General features: G+C 51.6%; 7 protein-coding genes across 9 annotated transcripts; 4 read left to right on the forward strand and 3 right to left on the reverse strand.

Moving 5' to 3' along the window:
- Positions 1 to 36: 36 nt before the first annotated feature.
- On the forward strand, positions 37 to 2,055 carry PV05_03960 (uncharacterized protein). The gene has a single exon (XM_013464646.1). It carries the CDS (start codon positions 272 to 274, stop codon positions 1,931 to 1,933), a length of 1,662 nt encoding a protein of 553 aa, XP_013320100.1. The 5' UTR covers positions 37 to 271; the 3' UTR covers positions 1,934 to 2,055.
- Positions 1,985 to 4,158, reverse strand: PV05_03961. Of its 2 annotated transcripts, XM_013464648.1 has the most exons (4): positions 3,982 to 4,158; positions 3,798 to 3,925; positions 3,340 to 3,745; positions 1,985 to 3,288 (listed from the first exon to the last, which is right to left on the reverse strand). In XM_013464648.1, the coding sequence occupies exons 1-4, from the start codon at positions 4,078 to 4,080 to the stop codon at positions 2,218 to 2,220; spliced, it is 1,704 nt and encodes a 567-aa protein (XP_013320102.1). In that variant the 5' UTR covers positions 4,081 to 4,158; the 3' UTR covers positions 1,985 to 2,217. The 2 variants fall into 2 exon arrangements, with proteins under 2 accessions (XP_013320102.1, XP_013320101.1); XM_013464647.1 differs by having other exon boundaries at positions 3,340 to 3,925.
- Positions 4,159 to 4,316: 158 nt separating this feature from the next.
- On the reverse strand, positions 4,317 to 6,059 carry PV05_03962 (uncharacterized protein). Its single transcript, XM_013464649.1, has 2 exons — positions 5,793 to 6,059; positions 4,317 to 5,742 (listed from the first exon to the last, which is right to left on the reverse strand). The coding sequence occupies exons 1-2, from the start codon at positions 5,833 to 5,835 to the stop codon at positions 4,397 to 4,399; spliced, it is 1,389 nt and encodes a 462-aa protein (XP_013320103.1). The 5' UTR covers positions 5,836 to 6,059; the 3' UTR covers positions 4,317 to 4,396.
- Positions 6,060 to 6,108: 49 nt separating this feature from the next.
- PV05_03963 (uncharacterized protein) lies at positions 6,109 to 10,319 on the reverse strand. The gene is made up of 4 exons (XM_013464650.1): positions 10,201 to 10,319; positions 9,989 to 10,148; positions 6,845 to 9,938; positions 6,109 to 6,795 (listed from the first exon to the last, which is right to left on the reverse strand). Exons 1-4 carry the CDS (start codon positions 10,236 to 10,238, stop codon positions 6,467 to 6,469), a joined length of 3,621 nt encoding a protein of 1,206 aa, XP_013320104.1. The 5' UTR covers positions 10,239 to 10,319; the 3' UTR covers positions 6,109 to 6,466.
- A 203-nt stretch (positions 10,320 to 10,522) lies between these two features.
- PV05_03964 (uncharacterized protein) lies at positions 10,523 to 12,297 on the forward strand. Its single transcript, XM_013464651.1, has 2 exons — positions 10,523 to 11,472; positions 11,527 to 12,297. The coding sequence occupies exons 1-2, from the start codon at positions 10,901 to 10,903 to the stop codon at positions 12,158 to 12,160; spliced, it is 1,206 nt and encodes a 401-aa protein (XP_013320105.1). The 5' UTR covers positions 10,523 to 10,900; the 3' UTR covers positions 12,161 to 12,297.
- Positions 12,298 to 12,588: 291 nt separating this feature from the next.
- PV05_03965 lies at positions 12,589 to 14,161 on the forward strand. Of its 2 annotated transcripts, XM_013464652.1 has the most exons (3): positions 12,589 to 13,471; positions 13,520 to 13,813; positions 13,876 to 14,161. In XM_013464652.1, the coding sequence occupies exons 1-3, from the start codon at positions 12,641 to 12,643 to the stop codon at positions 14,035 to 14,037; spliced, it is 1,287 nt and encodes a 428-aa protein (XP_013320106.1). In that variant the 5' UTR covers positions 12,589 to 12,640; the 3' UTR covers positions 14,038 to 14,161. The 2 variants fall into 2 exon arrangements, with proteins under 2 accessions (XP_013320106.1, XP_013320107.1); XM_013464653.1 differs by having other exon boundaries at positions 12,589 to 13,813.
- A 1,756-nt stretch (positions 14,162 to 15,917) lies between these two features.
- Positions 15,918 to 17,856, forward strand: PV05_03966 (uncharacterized protein; the record flags this gene model as incomplete). The annotated part of the gene is made up of 5 exons (XM_013464654.1): positions 15,918 to 16,081; positions 16,131 to 16,260; positions 16,308 to 16,921; positions 16,980 to 17,351; positions 17,415 to 17,856. The coding sequence occupies 5 exons, from the start codon at positions 15,918 to 15,920 to the stop codon at positions 17,854 to 17,856; spliced, it is 1,722 nt and encodes a 573-aa protein (XP_013320108.1).
- Positions 17,857 to 18,273: the final 417 nt, after the last annotated feature.

The following is an 18,273-nucleotide window of genomic DNA, read 5'->3' on the forward strand; positions in this document are numbered from 1 at the left end:
AAACAGACTGAAGACGTGCTCGAAAGATCACATCATGAGTTCACAGCTCATCCAGAGCTCTTTTTCCCTCTCTGAACTTGTTCCACACACAAAGATTCCGAAGACTCACCACCCTTGAATACGCAGGTGCCTTCGACACTCGGGACTAGAGGGCTGGAGTCAAGGGCAGGTCGAAAGGCAGGAAGAGGCTCAGCACGCAACAGTGTAGCGGAGGCAGAGGAGCACCAGTACCAAGCTACCAGACGCAGTACCCGGTCGAGCTCCCAGCACCATGGAGGAGGCGTCTGGCACGTCACCCCCGGAGTACGAAGAGTCACCGTCAACACCGGGTTGCTCTTCGAAAAATCCACTCAAAAGGAACATCAGCCGGCTGCATACCCGCCTCTCCCACCTTCACGCACGCACACCCTACCTCCGCTCACTCCCACTCCCAGCGATCCTGATCATAGCCCTGCTCATCCTGATCAACCTCCTGGCGTGGGCGATATGCGGTCTCATCCTCGCACGACACACACACCTCCTCTCCACGGCGGCGCTCGCCTACACGCTGGGCCTCCGCCACGCCCTGGATGCCGACCACATCTCTGCCATCGACCTGATGACGCGCCGGCTCATCGCGACCGGCGCCCGCCCCGTGACCGTCGGCACATTCTTCAGTCTGGGCCATTCCACCATTGTCGTGGTGACATCCATCGTGGTCGCCGCGACTGCCGCCAGCGTCTCCAGCCGCTTCGACTCGTTCGGCACCGTCGGCGGCATCATCGGGTCCTCCGTGAGTGCGGCCTTTCTGATCCTCCTGGGCATCATGAACGCGTACATCCTGTACAAACTATTTATGCAGATCCGCAAGGTCATCCGTCTGCAGCCTGACCAGGATCAGGGCGAGGCATGGAAAGTCGAAGGCGGCGGCTGCCTTTTCCGTGCGCTCAAGAAGGCGTTCAAGCTCATCGACCGGCCCTGGAAAATGTACCCACTCGGCGTACTCTTCGGGCTGGGGTTCGATACGAGCTCCGAGATAGCCTTGTTGGGCATCAGCAGCATCCAAGGCGCCAAGGGCACGAATATGTGGCTCATTCTGATCTTTCCCGTCCTGTTTACCGTCGGCATGTGTCTCGTCGACACCATTGACGGGGCCTTGATGATGAGCCTGTACGTTGCGCCCATGGGCATGGGTGGGGGTGGGGACGATAAGAAGGATCACCTGGAGGCACAGCAGGACTTCGATCACGCAATCATCGCGGCGTCGTCCGCGGATCCTGACCGACTTGGAAGTGGACCTGAACATGGTCGTGAACCTGGACATAGTTTTGAAGGTATTGGTCATGTACATGTTCTGCCCGACAACGACGTCGAACGGACAGCAGCGCCAGCCCAACACCACCAACGACAACAGAGGCAGAGGCAGCAAAAGAACGACCGTACACCGCGGGTCAAAGATCCATTGACGTTCCTGTACTATTCCATCGTGTTGACGACGTTGACAGTCATCTGCGCGTTCATCATCGGCATAATCCAGCTTCTGACGATGATTCTCAACGTCGCGACTCCGCACGGGAAATTCTGGGACGGCGTCGAGGTCGCGGGCGACAACTACGAAATCATCGGAGGCGCCATCTGCGCGAGTTTCATTGTCTTTGGCGGGATCAGCGTCCTCTGCTACAAGCCCTGGAGGCGGTGGGTCGATAGGAAGAGGGACCGTTTGAGAAGCGAAGCAGAAGCAACAGACGCAGGTGGCCATGAGCGAAGAGAAAGAGACTTTATTCTGGAAGACGAAGTAGAAGATCTTGTCTCACCACCGGACCATGGCGAAGCAGAGGAATTGGTCGAGGTCCAGGTTCAGGGAAAGACGCCGACCGAACGAGTAGGCGTAAAGGCTTGGGAGGCGGACGACGAAAACATGGACATCCCTGGCGCAAGCGGTGGCACGAGATGAGATGGGAACTTTTCCTGGCGCATTCAAGTGAGGGTCATGGGGGTCAAGATCGTTAAAAGACTTAAATATCTTCAGATTTATACAACTCGGTACCGAAGCGGCATCGCCTGCAAATGCTCTAGAGGTACTGTAGCTAACAAGAAGTGAACCGCTCACCTGCTCTAAGTACCTCCACATAACTACTCTATAGGATACCTGTGACGCCTTTGTCATTTCTAAGGTAGACACCAGGACACCAGGACACGAGGACAAGATGCTCTCCAGTTGTAATGCTCAAAAGGAAATCAACTAGAAGCAGCAGCAATGGTCTGCTCTAGAACCCCTGCACAGGCCGCCACAAACCCCAGGTAAGGTGGGCTAGGCCGGAGCACTCTACTCAGGTACTCAGGGTGGAACTGGACGCCGACAAAGAAGGGATGGTCTTTTAGCTCAATGATCTCCATACGCTCGCCCTTGTCGTCCTTGCCGATGAAATTCAGACCGGAGAGTCGGTCGATGTAGTCCGGGTTCACTTCATACCTATGCCGATGTCGTTCGTGGATGCTTGGTTCATTGTGGTACAATTTCCGCAACCGCGACCATTCGGTACCTTCTTGAAAATTCGTCGCTCGCAGTCCAAGTCGCATATTGCCGCCCATTGTGGCCTTGTCGATTTCCGGCATGAAGATAATCACCGGGTCGGAAGGGTGGTCTTCTAGCTCGACAGAACCGGCGGACTTCAAGCCGCATACATTCCGCGCGTACTCGATCACAGCGAGTTGCATGCCCAGACAGATGCCCAAGTAAGGTTTGGGTTTCGTACGAGCCCAGTTGGCGGCAGCAATCATACCTTCAGTTCCTCGGTGACCGAATCCACCGGGAACCAGAACCCCATCAGCTGTACACAAATCGTGCCACGCTTTATGATAAGATTCTGGGGAGGACTCAAGAGTGGTCTTTTCCAGATTGCTCGCGTCGATCCAGACGAGGTTGAGTGCTCGTGAGCAGGCCATGGCGCTATGCTCGAGAGATTTGATGACAGAGAGGTAAGAATCGTGCAAATTCGTGTACTTGCCAACCAATGCGATGGTAACTTCTTCCAGGTGGAGACGTCGATTTTGGGACTTTGTCAAGGTCTTCCAGTCGCGCCATATCTGCCGACCTTTTTCGACCAGGAAAGGAGGGATCGTATAGTGATCGAGACGGAACAGCTCACGCAGCTGGACAAGGATGCCCTGTTGCTCGAGGAGCATAGGAACGTGGTAAGTAGAGTCTACGTCGTGCACGGCGATGACTTGGGACGGTTCGACTTGACAGAACATGGCGATTTTGCTGGTTGTAGCCTCGATAAGCTGATCCTGGCAGCGACAAGCAATCTGACCGTCTGTTAGTCCTTAGCCACAAACAGTTGTCATGATGTCGAATACCAAATCAGGCGACAGACCAGCTGATCGCACTTCTCGAATCGCCTGCTGCGTGGGCTTGGTCTTCTGTTCCCCACCTATCACTGGAACCAAGGAGACATGAATCTGGCAGAAATTGTCTCGGCCAGCTCTTCTGCGCAGTTGCCGCATAGCCTCGATGAAAGGAGCACTTTCAATGTCGCCCACGGTACCACCCAGTTCAATTATGCAGACGTCTGGCTCTTCACGTGTGTCATCGACGGGCAGCCTCGCGGCGCGTTCGATCCAGTCTTGAATTCCATTTGTGATGTGCGGCACCACTTGAACTGTCTTGCCCAGATAGTCGCCTCGTCGCTCTCGCTCGATAACGTGCTGGTAGATCTTTCCCGTCGTGATGCTGTGTTCTCGTGTGAGGGTGATGTTGAGATATCTAGAGGATATGAGAGGTTTGTTCCTTTGCATAGCGGCAAGACTTGTTTTACCGCTCATAGTTGCCGAGATCGAGATCGACTTCTCCGCCGTCGTCAAGGACAAAACACTCGCCATGTTCGGTTGGCGCCATGGTGCCAGCATCGACATTCAAATAAGGATCGATTTTAATACTTGTCACCTATCTCAGCCGTCAGTGGGAAAACGAACTAAGCAAGTGGGCAAGGTTTAACAGACCTTGAGTCCCATGGTCTTCAGCAACAAGCCTGTCGAGCTGGCGATGATGCCCTTCCCGATCCCGGAAATGACACCACCGCTGACGAGAACGTACTTCATCTTGACAAGAGAATACAAGTATTAACAAACAAAGAAATGTAGGTAGCCGTCGCTGGCGGTCGCCAGGCGGGAAAGAAGTAGAAATCCAAGGCGCGGTGTGGACAACAGAAATAAATTTTCGGAGGGCACAAAATGCGGGGCAACCATTGGCGACAACAAACGCGTAAAGTGCATTCATGGTAACGCGTATCAAGACCCTAGAGACTGAGGTACTCACACCTACTGTGGGAACCTAGCATCATCATGCATCATCCACTGATTCGATCGATACAAGTCAGAGGCGGCCACAGTGTGGACGGAAACTCAACTCAAAAACTCAGGTGCTAGGATCAACCATGTACAACTCCTGGTAGATAATCAGCTGAAATTCACTGATCACGCCGTCGACCAGGTCCTCGTCAACAACACCCTTCTGCCACGTAAAGCCTAGCACAAGTCGACCGTCCCGTCCAGTCACGCAACTGACTTTGATCGCACCGCTGAGTGCCCCAGCACTTTGACTGAACACCAAACTCTCAATCACATAGTCTTTCACCGCGACAAGACTGGGAAGCTTGCCCACGTTCGACAGCTCCAAGCTCGTAGTCCTGCGATGGCCCATCCTCTCCATCGTCCAGGACTTGACATCTTGTACCTGCGACAACCGCCCTATCAAACCATCTCCCTTTCGTTCCTGTACGACCCTGTCAATTCTCTTCCCCGTCTCCTTCGCCATTGCCCAAGAGAAAGCACATTTGGGTCTGTCCTGTAACGCCGGTCGTTGGTGCGTTTCGAAAAAAGTATCTACGAAAACACCCATAGAGTCTGCATCAATCGGATCCGGAAGCCAGTCACGTAGCGAAATAGCGCAGTCTGTTTTGACCGTCCTGTACTCTCGTGGCAACTTCGAGAAAAGAGCTCCGACAAGCATGGCTTGCAACGCAGCCGTCAGTGATACCCTGTTGATTTTGCACACGTGTAAGAATCGACTCGTGTGGTCGGTCGTGAGCCAGAGCGATCGGAATCTGGTCTGTACAGGGAGTGACTGAACAGCGCCGGTCCAGACCTTGTCTGGCTGCTCTTGACTTTGTGATTCATTCGAACATCCTGTTGCCGGCGTGTCGACGAAATAGTCCAGCGGTGGTAGGAGTGGTAACCTGGATGTCTCGACTTTCGACACTGGCTCGCCTTCGACCGGACTATTCAGCGCAGCTTCGAGAGCTTGGTGAAAGACCAGAGCACTTTTTGTATCGCCAATTGAGTGGTGGAAGAAGTAGCACAGGATGAAAGTCGACGCGTTGCCGCCGTGCTGCTGGAGAACGTGAAGCCGCCATAGCGGCAGTGTGGGCGGTGTGGTAAGCTTCCAAGGCTGACTGTGCTCGCTCTCCAGGATGCGATCTAGAGCCGGAAATCTGTGATCGCCATCCGCAAGTTCGTCGACCTCGACGAATCTAACAATTTGATCGAGATCAACCGAGGGCAGACGGGCGAAAGATGGTTCTGGCGAGTCAAGGTTGACCGGTACAATTGAGAGGTTTGGATACCGTGAGATGACCACAGTCAGAGCGGCGCATAAAGCTTTCTTCAAGTCCCCTCGGCTTGCACGTTTGTATCGTGCTGTCACTGCTACTTTTTGGTAGACACCAAGTTGACTTCGAGCAACCATGAACTTCTCCAGTACGCCTGCCAGAATATCAGGTTGGCACAAGCGATACAACCAACTACACACTTACCTAGAGGACGAAGCAAAGGAAGCCGGGGTGCCTCTGGAGCCATGGTGCAAGTAAATCGTCTGCTCTTCCGACCGTCTGGAGCATATGTGAAAGTAGAAAAATGGAAAGGATCTCAGGTAACAGTGTTGATTCTTTGGTAGTGATCCTCTGCCCTTTTCCCCACAGGTTTCGGTACTCAGTGAACGTGCTGGCTGCAACAGCTGAGGACGATACGGTTGGGAAAGGAGCCATCAAGATCTTGAAGGTACTGCGTTCCCAATATTCGACTTGAGCAGTGCGAATGCGAAGGGTTGCTGTCGGTCCGGATATGTGCGACCTTGAACAGAATTGGTGCCCACTCTTGACATGGTGACTTTGCGCCCTTCGAAATGACAAGCTGCAGCCTCGTCGACTTGACTTCCACGGCCAACACTTTCATCGTCGTGCTCAAAGTACTTTGATCCGGGCACAAGTTGCACGGCCTCGGAAAACTCATCAATCATGATCAACTGTTGAACTGTCTCCTGTCTGGTTGTTACATAGCTCGTATTCGCTCATAGGCCTTAAAGCTCCGCAAATTCCTGCCCAAAAATTCTTGGACCATCATCAAGTGCCGAAGAGTAATCAAAGTCATTGCACTCTTCACTGATAACAAGGCATGAGCCGCATCTCAATCACCGAAGCGCAGCGTCAAATCATTGCGTTTGACTCTCAACAAAATCCAGTGCATCCTCCTTAGTCTCTTCTCGAATACTGCTGAGATTGTTGCCAAATCGCACTCCGAAGCACTTGTCGGCGACTCGTAACATCTCAGGTCGGAACGTTGTGCAAATAAACTGACCTCCGGTAGGCCTGTCGTCTCCATCCGCGGGCTGCTCATCCGCCCTATTCGCAAGATACAGAAGATGGTCCGCGACAGCGGTACGGTACTGGGCATCCAGATTGGCATCGATCTCATCGAAGATGTAGAAAGGCGCTGGATCAGTTGCTTGAATGGCGAAGATAAGTGCAAGACTGCAAAGACCTGAAAATCTGGTTAGCGGGATGCACACAGCCCCATTGAGGAAACTTACTCTTTTGCCCGCCACTGAGCTGCTGAATGCGCTGTTGATCATCGTGCTTACTGTTGAAGCTGACACTGATACCCACGCCGGTATAATTCTCCACTCCACGCTTGTTGACAGGCTGTTCATCTTCGGACTCGTCATCACCGGCTTGTCGCTTGTCGGTCTTGCGCTGAATGATCAATCTGCCACGACCTGCCGGGACGAGTTTCTGGAAGACCTCGGCGAATGCTTTGCTGACTTGTTTGAACGTACGCTCAATGGCTTCGTCCTTTCTCTGATCGAGAACCTCGATGAGATTCTGGATCGATGCTTTTGCAGCTTCGAGATCCTTTCTTCTCGCTTCCAACTCCTCGCGCTGTTTGGCTGACTTTCGGTAATGCTCGAAAGCGTGCTTGTTGACAGAACTGTATTTCTTGAGAGATTCTTTGGCCTTCTGAAGTTTCTTGACAATGGTATTGGAGTCCGTTTTGCGATATCTCTGTCGCAGGTCTTCCGGTATTGCTCCTAATTCACGAATATTGTCAATTGCTTCCTGTTTCGAGGCTTGCAAAGCCGCCTTCTTCTGTACGTTCTTCTCGAGCCGACGTTGATGGCGTTCGATAGCTTTCGCGAGCTCATCCTGCTGTCGTCGAGTCTCAGCAGCTTCTGCTTCCAGCTGGGCAACTTGGGCTGTCCACGTCTCGATCTGATCTTCGAGCTCATCCAGGCTCTCTTGTACAGCGTCTAGTTCTTTGGTTAGACGTGCCAGCTCGGCCTTCTTGGCACCCAAATTGGCTGGGACGTTGCCCTCACTCTCGAAGTCGTCCCCTTCAAGTGCAGCCAATTGAGGTCTGAGACTCGAATTCAAGCGAACTTCCAGATTTGCCTTTCTCGTCTCGGTTTCTGCCCTGGAAGCTGAAAGCTCGTTGTACTCTCGTCGTAGGTTCTGGATAGTTGCGGTGAGGTTTTCAAGCTGTGTCTCTTCAGCTGGTGTCAGTGCTTTCTTAAAGTCTGAACCCAGCTCGGCCTGGAAAGCATTCTGTGAATCGGTCAAGCGCTTGACGCTGGCAGCAATAATCGCCTCTTGCTTCTGTTTCGCTTCAAGATCGTCCTTCTTCCGTTGAAGCATGTCCATCTTGTTTCTGATCTCCTGCCTGAGCAATCTGTGATTGCCTTGGGACTGACTCTTTCGTTGCTCGAGCTTCTGGAGGTCACTCATAGCTTTTGTGATTGTCTGGTCTATCTTTTCAATCTTTTTCTTGTTGTCACTACTCTCAAATTTGACCGCTTCGAACTTCTCCCGAGCTGCCAGGACAGCTTTCGTCGCCTTCAGTCTCGAAGCACGTACGTCGTGATATCCACCCGTCAATGCACCTTTCTTGTCAGATCTGTCACCCTCAGGAGTTACAGCGGTGAGTCCATGAGTCCTTGCATACTGGGCTGCAATGCTGAGATTTTGTGCGATGATTGCTTTGCCGAATACCTGCTGTACCGCCTTCTCATATTTTTCATCATATCTGATGAGGGACATGAGAGGTCTTGCGTCCTGGGCATTGGGGAAAGCCACGGACTTTGGATTCAGTCGATTCAAAGGCATGAAGGTGATCCGACCAGCTCGTTCCCGATTCAAGATCTCCATGACTTTGGTGGCTGTGTCATCATTGTCGACGACATAGTGAAACAGCGAGTTTCCTGCTGTGACTTCCACTGCAGTATGGTGCTGGGGCACGTCAATGAGCTCCGCAAGAGTACCAAAACAGCCTTGGAGATTGTGTTGCTGTTTGATGCGACGCACAGCCTCCAGACCTCGACTGGTATTTCCGTCCATCATATGCGACAGGCTGCGTTCAGCTTTTCTTAAGTCATCCTGTGCGGCTGCATATTCGGAGTCAAGTTGTGCCTCTCTGCGCCAAAGAAGTTTTCGTTCATCCATAAGGCTTTCTCTTCGCTCATGAGCCTTTTGGATGTCTTGGTCAATTGAGTCGTCCTGGCCTCCTGCTTGCTGCTGTAAGCTTTCAATTTCTTTCTCGAGGCTAGAGATCGCCTTTTGGTCTTCTTGTATGCCTTCTGTTGTCTGCATTCTGGTGGCTTTGAAACGGGACAGTGACTCGAAAGCCTCTGAAATTTGTGCCTGAAGCCAGTTATCCCGATCTTTCTTCGACTTGAAACGAGCGTTTCTTCCTTGCTTGCCATAAAGCCGTTCCTGTGTCGCAACGGCTTCATCCAAGCGGCTCTTCACGGACTGCTCCTTAGCGACCTCTGCTTCAAACTGTGGAATGATACTATTGAGTTCTTTTTCCGCCTTTTGTATCTCCGCCCGGACTTGCTGCAATTCTCTGTCGTGAGTTTGTTTCGCACGTTGAGCCGCAGCTTGGCCATGGGAGAGGTTCCTCTCCTCTAGCTCTGCCTGCGCCCGTGCCTTGGCCTTCTCGCGCTTCTCGTCATCGTACTGTTTCTTTTCGAGTCTGGCGGCATGGATTTGCTGGTTGAGGGTTTGGATTTGTTGAGTAATTCTCGCCAACTCATCCTCACCTTCTGCATAACGGTCACGGTTTTCATCAGCATCGTCTATTCCTCCTGCTCTTTTGTCTTCCAAATCTGCCAGGGCTTTGTTGATTTCGTCTTGCTCTCGATTGAACAGGGTATATTCCAAAGCTCGCTTCTCCTTGTCTTGTTCCTGAAAATCTCGCAACTCTTTTTGCTCTTCCTCGAGTTCGCCGAGGCGCTCATTGATCTGCTCGAAGGTCTGATCGATTGCGAGGAGCTTGTTGTTCGTTTCGCTCATGATCTTCTGCGACTCCTCCTTTTTTGCCACGAACTGTTGCGTACCAGCCACACTCTTTAACACGTCAAGTCGCTCAGAGTCCTTCATGTTTGTCAATCGCGTAATTCGACCTTGAGGAACAATGTAGTAGGGATTCGCCCGTGAGAAGCCTGCATTCTCCAGAAGTTGCATGACGTCTTGTTTGGTCGCGTTCTTGCGATCGAGAGAGTATTCGTCCTTTTTCAGGCCAATCGTACGGCGCAGGATCAATTCGTCGTTGCCGGTAGGAAAGCGACCGTCAGAGTTATCAAAGACGATCTCTACGTACGCAGACATGACTGCCGACCCGGTCCCCTCCTAGTCATAGTGTTAGATCGTCGCGAATCCAATCGATCAGAGATACTAACATGGATGAGTGCCTGCCTCTCCTCGCGACCCATCTGTGAGTAAGCATCACTGAGGACGAAACGAATCGCTGCGAAGAAGTTGCTCTTGCCAGATCCATTGCGCCCGACAATAACATTGAGTTTGGGAGAGAACGGGTTGACGACTGTCTGGTTTTTGTAGCTGCGACTTCAATTAATGGAAAATCCCAGCAGGGTTACGGATACTTGCGCACCTTTTGAAGCCTTGTATCGAGATCTGCTTGATATGCATCTTGCTTAAGGCGAGCTATCACCCTAGCTTCTCATGTCGCATTGGTGCATCAAGTGGTGGGATTCCTTCGATACGCGCCTCAACTAACACGCGAACGCGATCCAGGCACGTGACTTGGCTTAATGGCGTCGAATGATTAGTCAGGAAGGCTTCTGGACAAGGCTGTGCATTAGCTGTCCGCTCGAATTTACCTCAGCCGCATCGTTCACCTCTCTCAGTCCCGCAATGATGGGGGGCCTTAAGAACCTTTTTATCCAACACCCTTACCGCCCGGTCTAAGATGGGAAAGGAGGACGAGATTTGCTCGATATACGAGTCACGTGGGTGGAATCTTACGCCGAGCCCTCATTCTGCCCTATCGCAGACCATGCTAGAGTCCCGCTGATGGGCAACACGCACTCGATCAGGTGCGCGCCATTCGGAGCCTACGTGTTCTGGCATAAGAATGCCTGTTCAACTCGACAGGATGATACCTCTTTCGTCTGATGGGGCGGACTCTTGTCTCCAGCTCTGTCAACGTACCGACTCGATGTAGTACAAAAGGCAAGTGCAAGTCCGTCTCTCACCGAGCTTCTGCCTTCGACACAGCCAGGCACACTCTGTCAAAGACTTGATCCCCAAACCACTCCTTGTGATACTTCCTCAGCCCCTAACCACTGAGAATGGGGTCCAAGCCCCGTTTCACTATTCCTCCTGAGTATCAGGATCAGCTCCGTGTCGTTGAGAATCCCGACAGCCGCTCAGATGACGAGATCCTGCACTCTTTGCAGCAGCATGCCCCAGTGACATCCGAGAAGAATGTCTGGGGGTTCTGGGACAGGGGTGTCGAAAGAATGCCGGGCTGGTGCCAAGGGCGCAACGTTTGTGACTGGGTGCGCATAAGTGGTCCTTCATGGACCGTTCGCATTCTGGACGCAGTACCTGACTCGCCAAATTATGCTCTCAAGTTCGTGTCTCCTGATCTTCTGCCACAGACGTTCGTCAACGGCACCATGACTGGGGAGTACGTCGGCCCTCATAGCTGCGACTTCCTTCGAGGAGCTTGCTTGTGGACTCACGGGGGAGTGTTCATGGATGTTGGTAACATCTTGTTCCGCAATTTCGACAGAGTCTGTTGGAACCAGCTTGCGGACCTAGAATCGCCTTACGAGGTGTGCACCGCTCTTATGTACGGAACCGTCATGGCAAATCATTTCGTGGCAAGCCGAAAGGGCAACGAATTCATCAAGCGTTGGTGAGTAGAGATAGTCCCACTGACAAAGGTACCTCGCTGAAGTTGATATTATAGGCACGATCTTTTCGTCCATCTTTGGCAGGATCGAACCAATCATGACAAGATCATCGAGAACCCTTTGGTCGCTTTCGCTCTGCAACTCTCTTTCAAGGAATCCCAAGATGCAGACTTCAAGTGGGACTTCAAAGTTGAGCCGGTGGTCGTTATGAACTACATTGCCCAAGTCTTGGCCTGGATCAGGCTTTGTATGTTGGAGGACGCCGGAGATGGGTTTTCTGGAGTCGACTATTGGATGAAGCACGTCCTCCTCTTTGACTCTCTGCAGGAATCATGGGGTGCTGAAGCGACTGCCGGCTTTGGCGGACCAAAACTGTTCAATGCACTGGCGACAAAACTGGACGCTCCCGAGGACTCTGAGGAATACAAGACAGGGTACAACTTGGTCTGGCGTCTCTTTTCGGCATCGACCTTGCAGAAGATCACCCATGGTAAGAACTTGACTGCCACCCCATCAGCGGGCGTGTTATGGGAAGAGACCGGCAACGAAAACAAGGATCATGAGCCTGGAACATTTGCCGAATTGATGAGGTATGGCTGTACTCACTTTGAGCAGACTAGAGAAAGTGTCAAGTATGTGCAAGCAAAAAGGCCGGAGATGACCTTGAAGAAGGGCTTGCTTGAACCATAGTGCCGAGAGGTTAGGAGTCGCTAGAGGGGTCTTCGAGCAGCTCCTGTCTTACTTTCATGCGATGCTGAGCCGGAGAAGTACAAGAAAGAGTAGAATAGATCCGCTTCCTCTCTTTACCTGCGATGCAGGCATTGAACACATAATATGTCTCCTCGAGGTGTTTTCTTGAGGCAATAATTCGAGAAGTAGTTTCCAACAACTACCAGGTAACTCTGCTTCTTGACTCTATGCCGCTTACCCTGGAACTCGGCTTATCGGTGCTAAACCGAGTAAAGTCGGCCGAAAAACCTCACCCTGGTCACCCTGGTCTTAAACCAAGACTACTGTAGGCTACTAGGCTACCAAGACCCACGGAGTATCCGGGCCTGCCGAACATCGGAGCGCAGTCTCGAGCCTTTTCTATACTGGGCTGTCCGGGATCGATGAAAGATTTTTATCAGATAAGATCTCAAGTCCCCTTTTCTTCTCTGGCCTTGTGCCATGTCTTTGCTGTTTCCCAAGATGCTACAAAAGGTCTTCCTTTTCTTCAAACTAATTGGCCTCGCAATATCAATCACTTGGGACACAATTGGACTCAAAATATCCGCTCGGATCCATCGCTTTACGTACAAGTCTGTTCCCGACCCGAAGAATGTCGTTGTCGTCGGCGGCTCCTTCGCGGGCTATTTCCTGGCGAGACAGCTTGCGGACTCTCTCCCCACCGGCTATCGAGTCATGGTGATTGAGAAGCACTCGCACTATCATTTCACCTGGAACTTCCCCCGAATCACCGTCATCCAGGGCCACACGAAGAACGCATTCATCCCTTACCCGCAGCCAACTTCAGTCAAGCCCGACGGAATATACTCCTTCCGCCAAGGAGAGGTCATCAAGATCGGAGCCAAGGAGGTGATACTGTCCGATGGCTCCAACATTCCGTTCGAGTACCTCGCAATCGCGACTGGTTCGCAGGCTCGATATCCGGCCACGATGGACGCCGACGACAAGGCCGGATGCATGAAATTCTTCGAAGAGCGACAAGAACGCATCAAAGCTGCGCATCATATTGTCGTAGTCGGTGCAGGTGCGGCAGGAGTCGAAGTCGCGGGTGATATCAAAACCCAGTATCCGCAGAAAAAGGTGACCTTGGTCCATTCACGGGAGCAGTTGTTGAACAACTTCGGACGTGGTCTGCATGATATAGCCAAGTCGGCTCTTGAAGAGCTTGGCGTCGAACTGTACCTGGGGCAGCGCGTCATATCTGGTCTGGAGGATGACAACCCTACCGAAGTCACCATTCAGAGTGAGAAGGTGCTCCAGTGTGACGCTCTGGTGAATATTCCGAATATGGTTGAGCGCAACCTGCTGACCACTTCACAGATTAGGTGCACCGGACAGTACGCTCGCTCGGCCCTCGTCAAGGACGCGTTCCCATCCTCGGTATCTCCTTCTGGGTCAGTCCTTGTCGGGCAGACATTGCAAATCACTGGCGCTCCTCCGAACGTCTTCGCTTGTGGTGATGTGATTGATCTTCCTGGTCCAAGGTTGGGAAGAGCAGCCGCATTCCAGGGTATTATCGTGGCGCAGAATATTGTACGATCCATCAGCGGCAGGCCACTGAAGACGTATAAGCCAGGAGTGGTGGATACTTCGATAGAGTTGACACTGGGTTTGGTAAGTGCTGACGATCAAGAAGAAGTTTCAATGTAAGCTGATCAAGTACCCTTTTTGAACAGGGCAATAATGTGACCTATGTCAATGACGGAGGCAAGGAGATGTCCTTCCCGAAGAAAGTGCCAGATCTCGACATGCATGCCGCTCAAGCGTGGAAGATGATGGGTGCCAACCCTTTTGATGATCCAGAAGATGTGCAGAAGGACAAGGGACTGGTAGTGTAAAGTAGACCTGCAAAGAGTCACATCGGCAGCAAGGAGGCCACATCAGGACAGCTCATTCCCGACACCAACGTCGACTAGTCCAGCAGCTAGAAAATCAAATACAACATACCATCACAACTAACAAGCGCGCTCGCGAGTAGGAGAACCCCCTGATGGCACCGCGCTCACTCCGTCGCTGAATGAAGCCTCTGATGCTGAGATCTCTCAATCCAAAATCTGTACCACCTTGCTTTCGCTCGGCTCTCGAAGCCAGCTCAGCGTCTGTCGAGCCGAGCGCCAGAAGCGTGTACGGGAAGATGACGAGACTCATTGCTCCGGCGGCCAGGAAGCGATAGTGCTGCGGCTGCGTGTGGGTGAACTAGGCATTGAGGAAGTTGGCACCACTGGCCGCCAAAGCGAGTGGCGGTACGACTGGAGGAGGACTGAAATACGCAATCTCCAGATTCACAAGCTCTTGCTGCATTCGAAGTCTTCAGCGGGATGATGGGATGGTTGCGAAATCCTAGAACCCTGGATACAGATATTCGTTCACACTTCCAAAGCCTCATACCTTGGACAGGTTATGTGCCCGGGTGGCGCGCAACCCGCAAACCTCCCAGGTAATCATTCACTGTTTAATAGCTACGTTACCCGGTGTCTTAGGCATTGTCTTCATGTGTCTTAGACACTCACACACACAGTTCACTACACTTCTTGAATTTAGGCGAGTCAACGCCCGGACTGAGGTCTCAACTAGAAAACAACTACCGCCAAGTTTTCTCCGTGTCTCAAGCAAATCCGCAGAACTGACACAAGGTCTTAGACATGTCTTTGCCAAAATCGAGTTAAAGCAAATCCTCCTCGAAAATTGCATAAAGCAATCCATGGATGCGTCAAATAAAATGGTGATTCAATACCACCATTTTGTTAATGGCGGATTATGACTGTGCGTATTTTATACTTTGACAGTCTCTGGGTGCAGGCATGAGAAGAAGCGATTTCGTACTATAGGATATCAACGTATATATATATATATATATATATCGACTCGAAGAGAGTTTTCAAGCTTGAAGACCTCAAGGGCTGGAGCTGCTGGGCAAACGTTGCCTACCGTTCTTTCTTCCCTCTTCTTCCTGAGCAATTCCAATCTCATTGCGTTACTGCCAATAGTAAAGAGTACACCGCCACCGTCCCCAATACGTAGCGCCAACTTACTTCTACAGCCTATATAGAAAGATCATCGGAATTCATGGCGGGGAATGGAGCACAGATGTCATAGGGATCCGCCAAAGTAACTCTCAAACACGGACATGTCGTCAAGCCTCGTATTCACCTCCGCATTCATCTACAGCTCCAGAACGACCTACACGCTACCTCGGGACCCAGAACTCGTCTCTTCTTTTATCGTCGATGCGGGTCTTTTAAATACTCTCATCATACCGAGAAGACATAGCTGATATCACTCACAAGACTTCCGAAAGCACAATAATTACTGAGTTTCGGGCCCATGCACATTCGCGATCAGCAATGTGATAAAGTGATGGTTTTGGCCGCTCCTTGCAAATTCAAAGGACGGCCGGCAAACTTCTGACTTCCTGAGAGTAGGGACGATGATCCAAGTTTGGATGACTTTGTATCCACTGGCCGCGTGCCGAACTTGTCCCTCGGCTCGTCTAGTGCGAAACTTTCGCATAGGCGCAGCCAGATGGGTCTATCATATCCTCTGTAGGATTTTACCACGCGACCATTCAGTTGTAGAATGATGTCATGGGGAATGGTGATCTGTTCATGGTGGATTGTGTATAATAAACGTGTTCCTTCCCCGGGTCAACCACAGCTGCAACCTACAAGGCTTGAGGATTTCCCAGAATAAGTCACTACGCCCATTAATCGCGCCCAACATGAAGAGCATGAGTATGAAGGTCTATTTTGACAAGTACAATCCCAGCTCTGAGAAAGGCAATGATGTAAGACACTCTTTGGCCGGCCTGGATTACTCTCCGCTTCCTCGGGTGACGGCTCGCTCATTGGCCATGGGCTGCCTGGTTTCCATGGGTGGCTTAATGTAAGCGCAACCGACAGAACAGGTGCGCATACACTGATGCATGATGCAGCTTTGGCTATGATACCGGACAGATTTCGGGCTTTTTGCAAATGCCAGATTTCCAAAAACGCTTTGGACAGCCGACATCAGGTGGGAAGCATAAGTTCAGCGATGTCAGATCCGGCCTTATAGTCGCAATGGTGAGGGTAGATTGCTCCCAATCGCAAGGCATTACTGACACTGTCAGCTATCCATTGGAACGCTACTTGGCGCTTTGCTCGCGGCTCCATTAGCGGATAGAATCGGTCGTCGGTTCTCGATCAGTTTCTGGTCTGTCATTGTCTCCGTCGGGTTCATCGTCCAGATCGCAGCCGATTATGCATGGATTCAAGTTATGATCGGTCGGCTAGTTTCCGGTTTTGGAGTTGGTGCGTTGTCAGTGCTTGTACCCATGTTCCAAGCTGAGACTGCTCCGCCTTGGATCCGTGGCGCCTTGGTCTGCACCTACCAGCTTTTCATCACGTTCGGCATTTTCCTGGCCGCATGCTTCAATTACGGAACTTATAAAGGCCAACAGAACAACTCTGCGTCGTGGAGAATTGTCCTTGGCCTTGGTTGGATATGGACACTCGTCCTGGGCGCAGGCGTGCTCCTCTTTGACGAAACCCCACGATATGCGTATCGCAAAGGCAGGACCGAGGCTGCCAAGGCTACTCTGATGAGGGTGTACGGTGCTCCAGCTAATCACTACGCTATCTATACACAGATGGAGGAAATAGAGAGCAAATTTCGTGCCGAGGATCAATCGAAAGGCAATGCCATCCACGAATTCAGAGTGATGCTTAGAGCACCAAGAATGGCGTAAGCAGCAACCTATGGACGCACATGAAGAACGCCTTACTGACATGTCGCTCTTTAGATATCGAATTGTGCTCGGCATGATGCTACAAGCACTGCAACAACTGACGGGCGCAAATTTCTTCTTCTATTACGGGACTACCATATTCAAGTCTGTCCAGATCAACTCCTTTGTGACCCAATTGATCCTTAACGGTGTCAATTTCGGAGTCACCTTCATTGGCCTCTATCTCGTTGAGCACTATGGGCGAAGGAGGTCTTTGATAGCGGGCAGTCTATGGATGTTCGCTTGCTTCATGGTTTTCGCCTCAGTCGGCCACTTCTCGTTGGATGACAAGGACCCATCGAAAACTCCCAAGGCTGGTGTGGCAATGATCGTCTTTGCTTGTCTGTTCATCTTGGGCTTTGCTACAACATGGGGCCCAATGGTTTGGTAAGCGTTTACTGGATATATCTATCTACCGGTGATATCTGCTAACTACTGATGATAATCAAGGACTTTGATTGCCGAACTCTTTCCCTCACGCTACAGGGCCAAGGGCATGGCAATGGCAACCGCAAGCAACTGGACCTGGAATTTCCTGCTCGCTTTCTTCACCCCTTTTATCGTCAGTGCGATCGATTTCCGCTACGGCTACGTATTCGCGGGGTGCAATTTGGCTGGAGGACTTCTCGTATACTTCTTCGTCATTGAAGGTCAAGGTAGGACTCTCGAAGAAATTGACACCATGTACATCGAACATGTGTCTCCCATGAAGTCGAGCAGTTGGGAGCCACCCTCGACGGCGGAAATGGCACGAATCAGGCAGCAGGCTGGGACTGAGGTGGCCCATTCGGAAGCACAGTCAAGGGGGATCTACAGCGGAGAGACCGAAAGAGGGACTGACCATGGCAGAGAAGTAAGGAAGGCTGAGAACGACCATGTTGAGAAAGTGTGATTCTGGGTAGGGCCTATTTCGGGGAGTTTTTATACGTGTGTGCCGAATGAAGCAATTGAGCAATGTCGACTCTACACGACGTAGGAGCAGTAAACACACTGGTCAATTGTCAGAGAATTAGGATGGAAGTAGCGCCTTTACCACCAGCCAGCCGCACGCGCTTAGCCCGTCAGGCCGACGGCTGGATTGTCACATGGTGCAGCTACGCCATCCCTTCTCTTCAGCCGTGAGGCAAGGCTCCCACAAGTCACAGCCTCTACTAATGTCATTCGCCATATTAGAAGGGTGTATCACTGTCCTTCATCAGATTGCCTGTCATGTCGTACGACCGTGCGCACGCGCATACCCATACCCATACCCATCATCAGCCCGATACTCGAGGTACCTTTAAGATAGCAATCATCTGTGCGTTGCGAA

The sequence above is a fragment of the Exophiala xenobiotica genome (assembly GCF_000835505.1).
Source record: "Exophiala xenobiotica strain CBS 118157 unplaced genomic scaffold supercont1.2, whole genome shotgun sequence".
In the NCBI taxonomy this organism is placed as follows: Eukaryota; Fungi; Ascomycota; class Eurotiomycetes; order Chaetothyriales; family Herpotrichiellaceae; genus Exophiala; species Exophiala xenobiotica.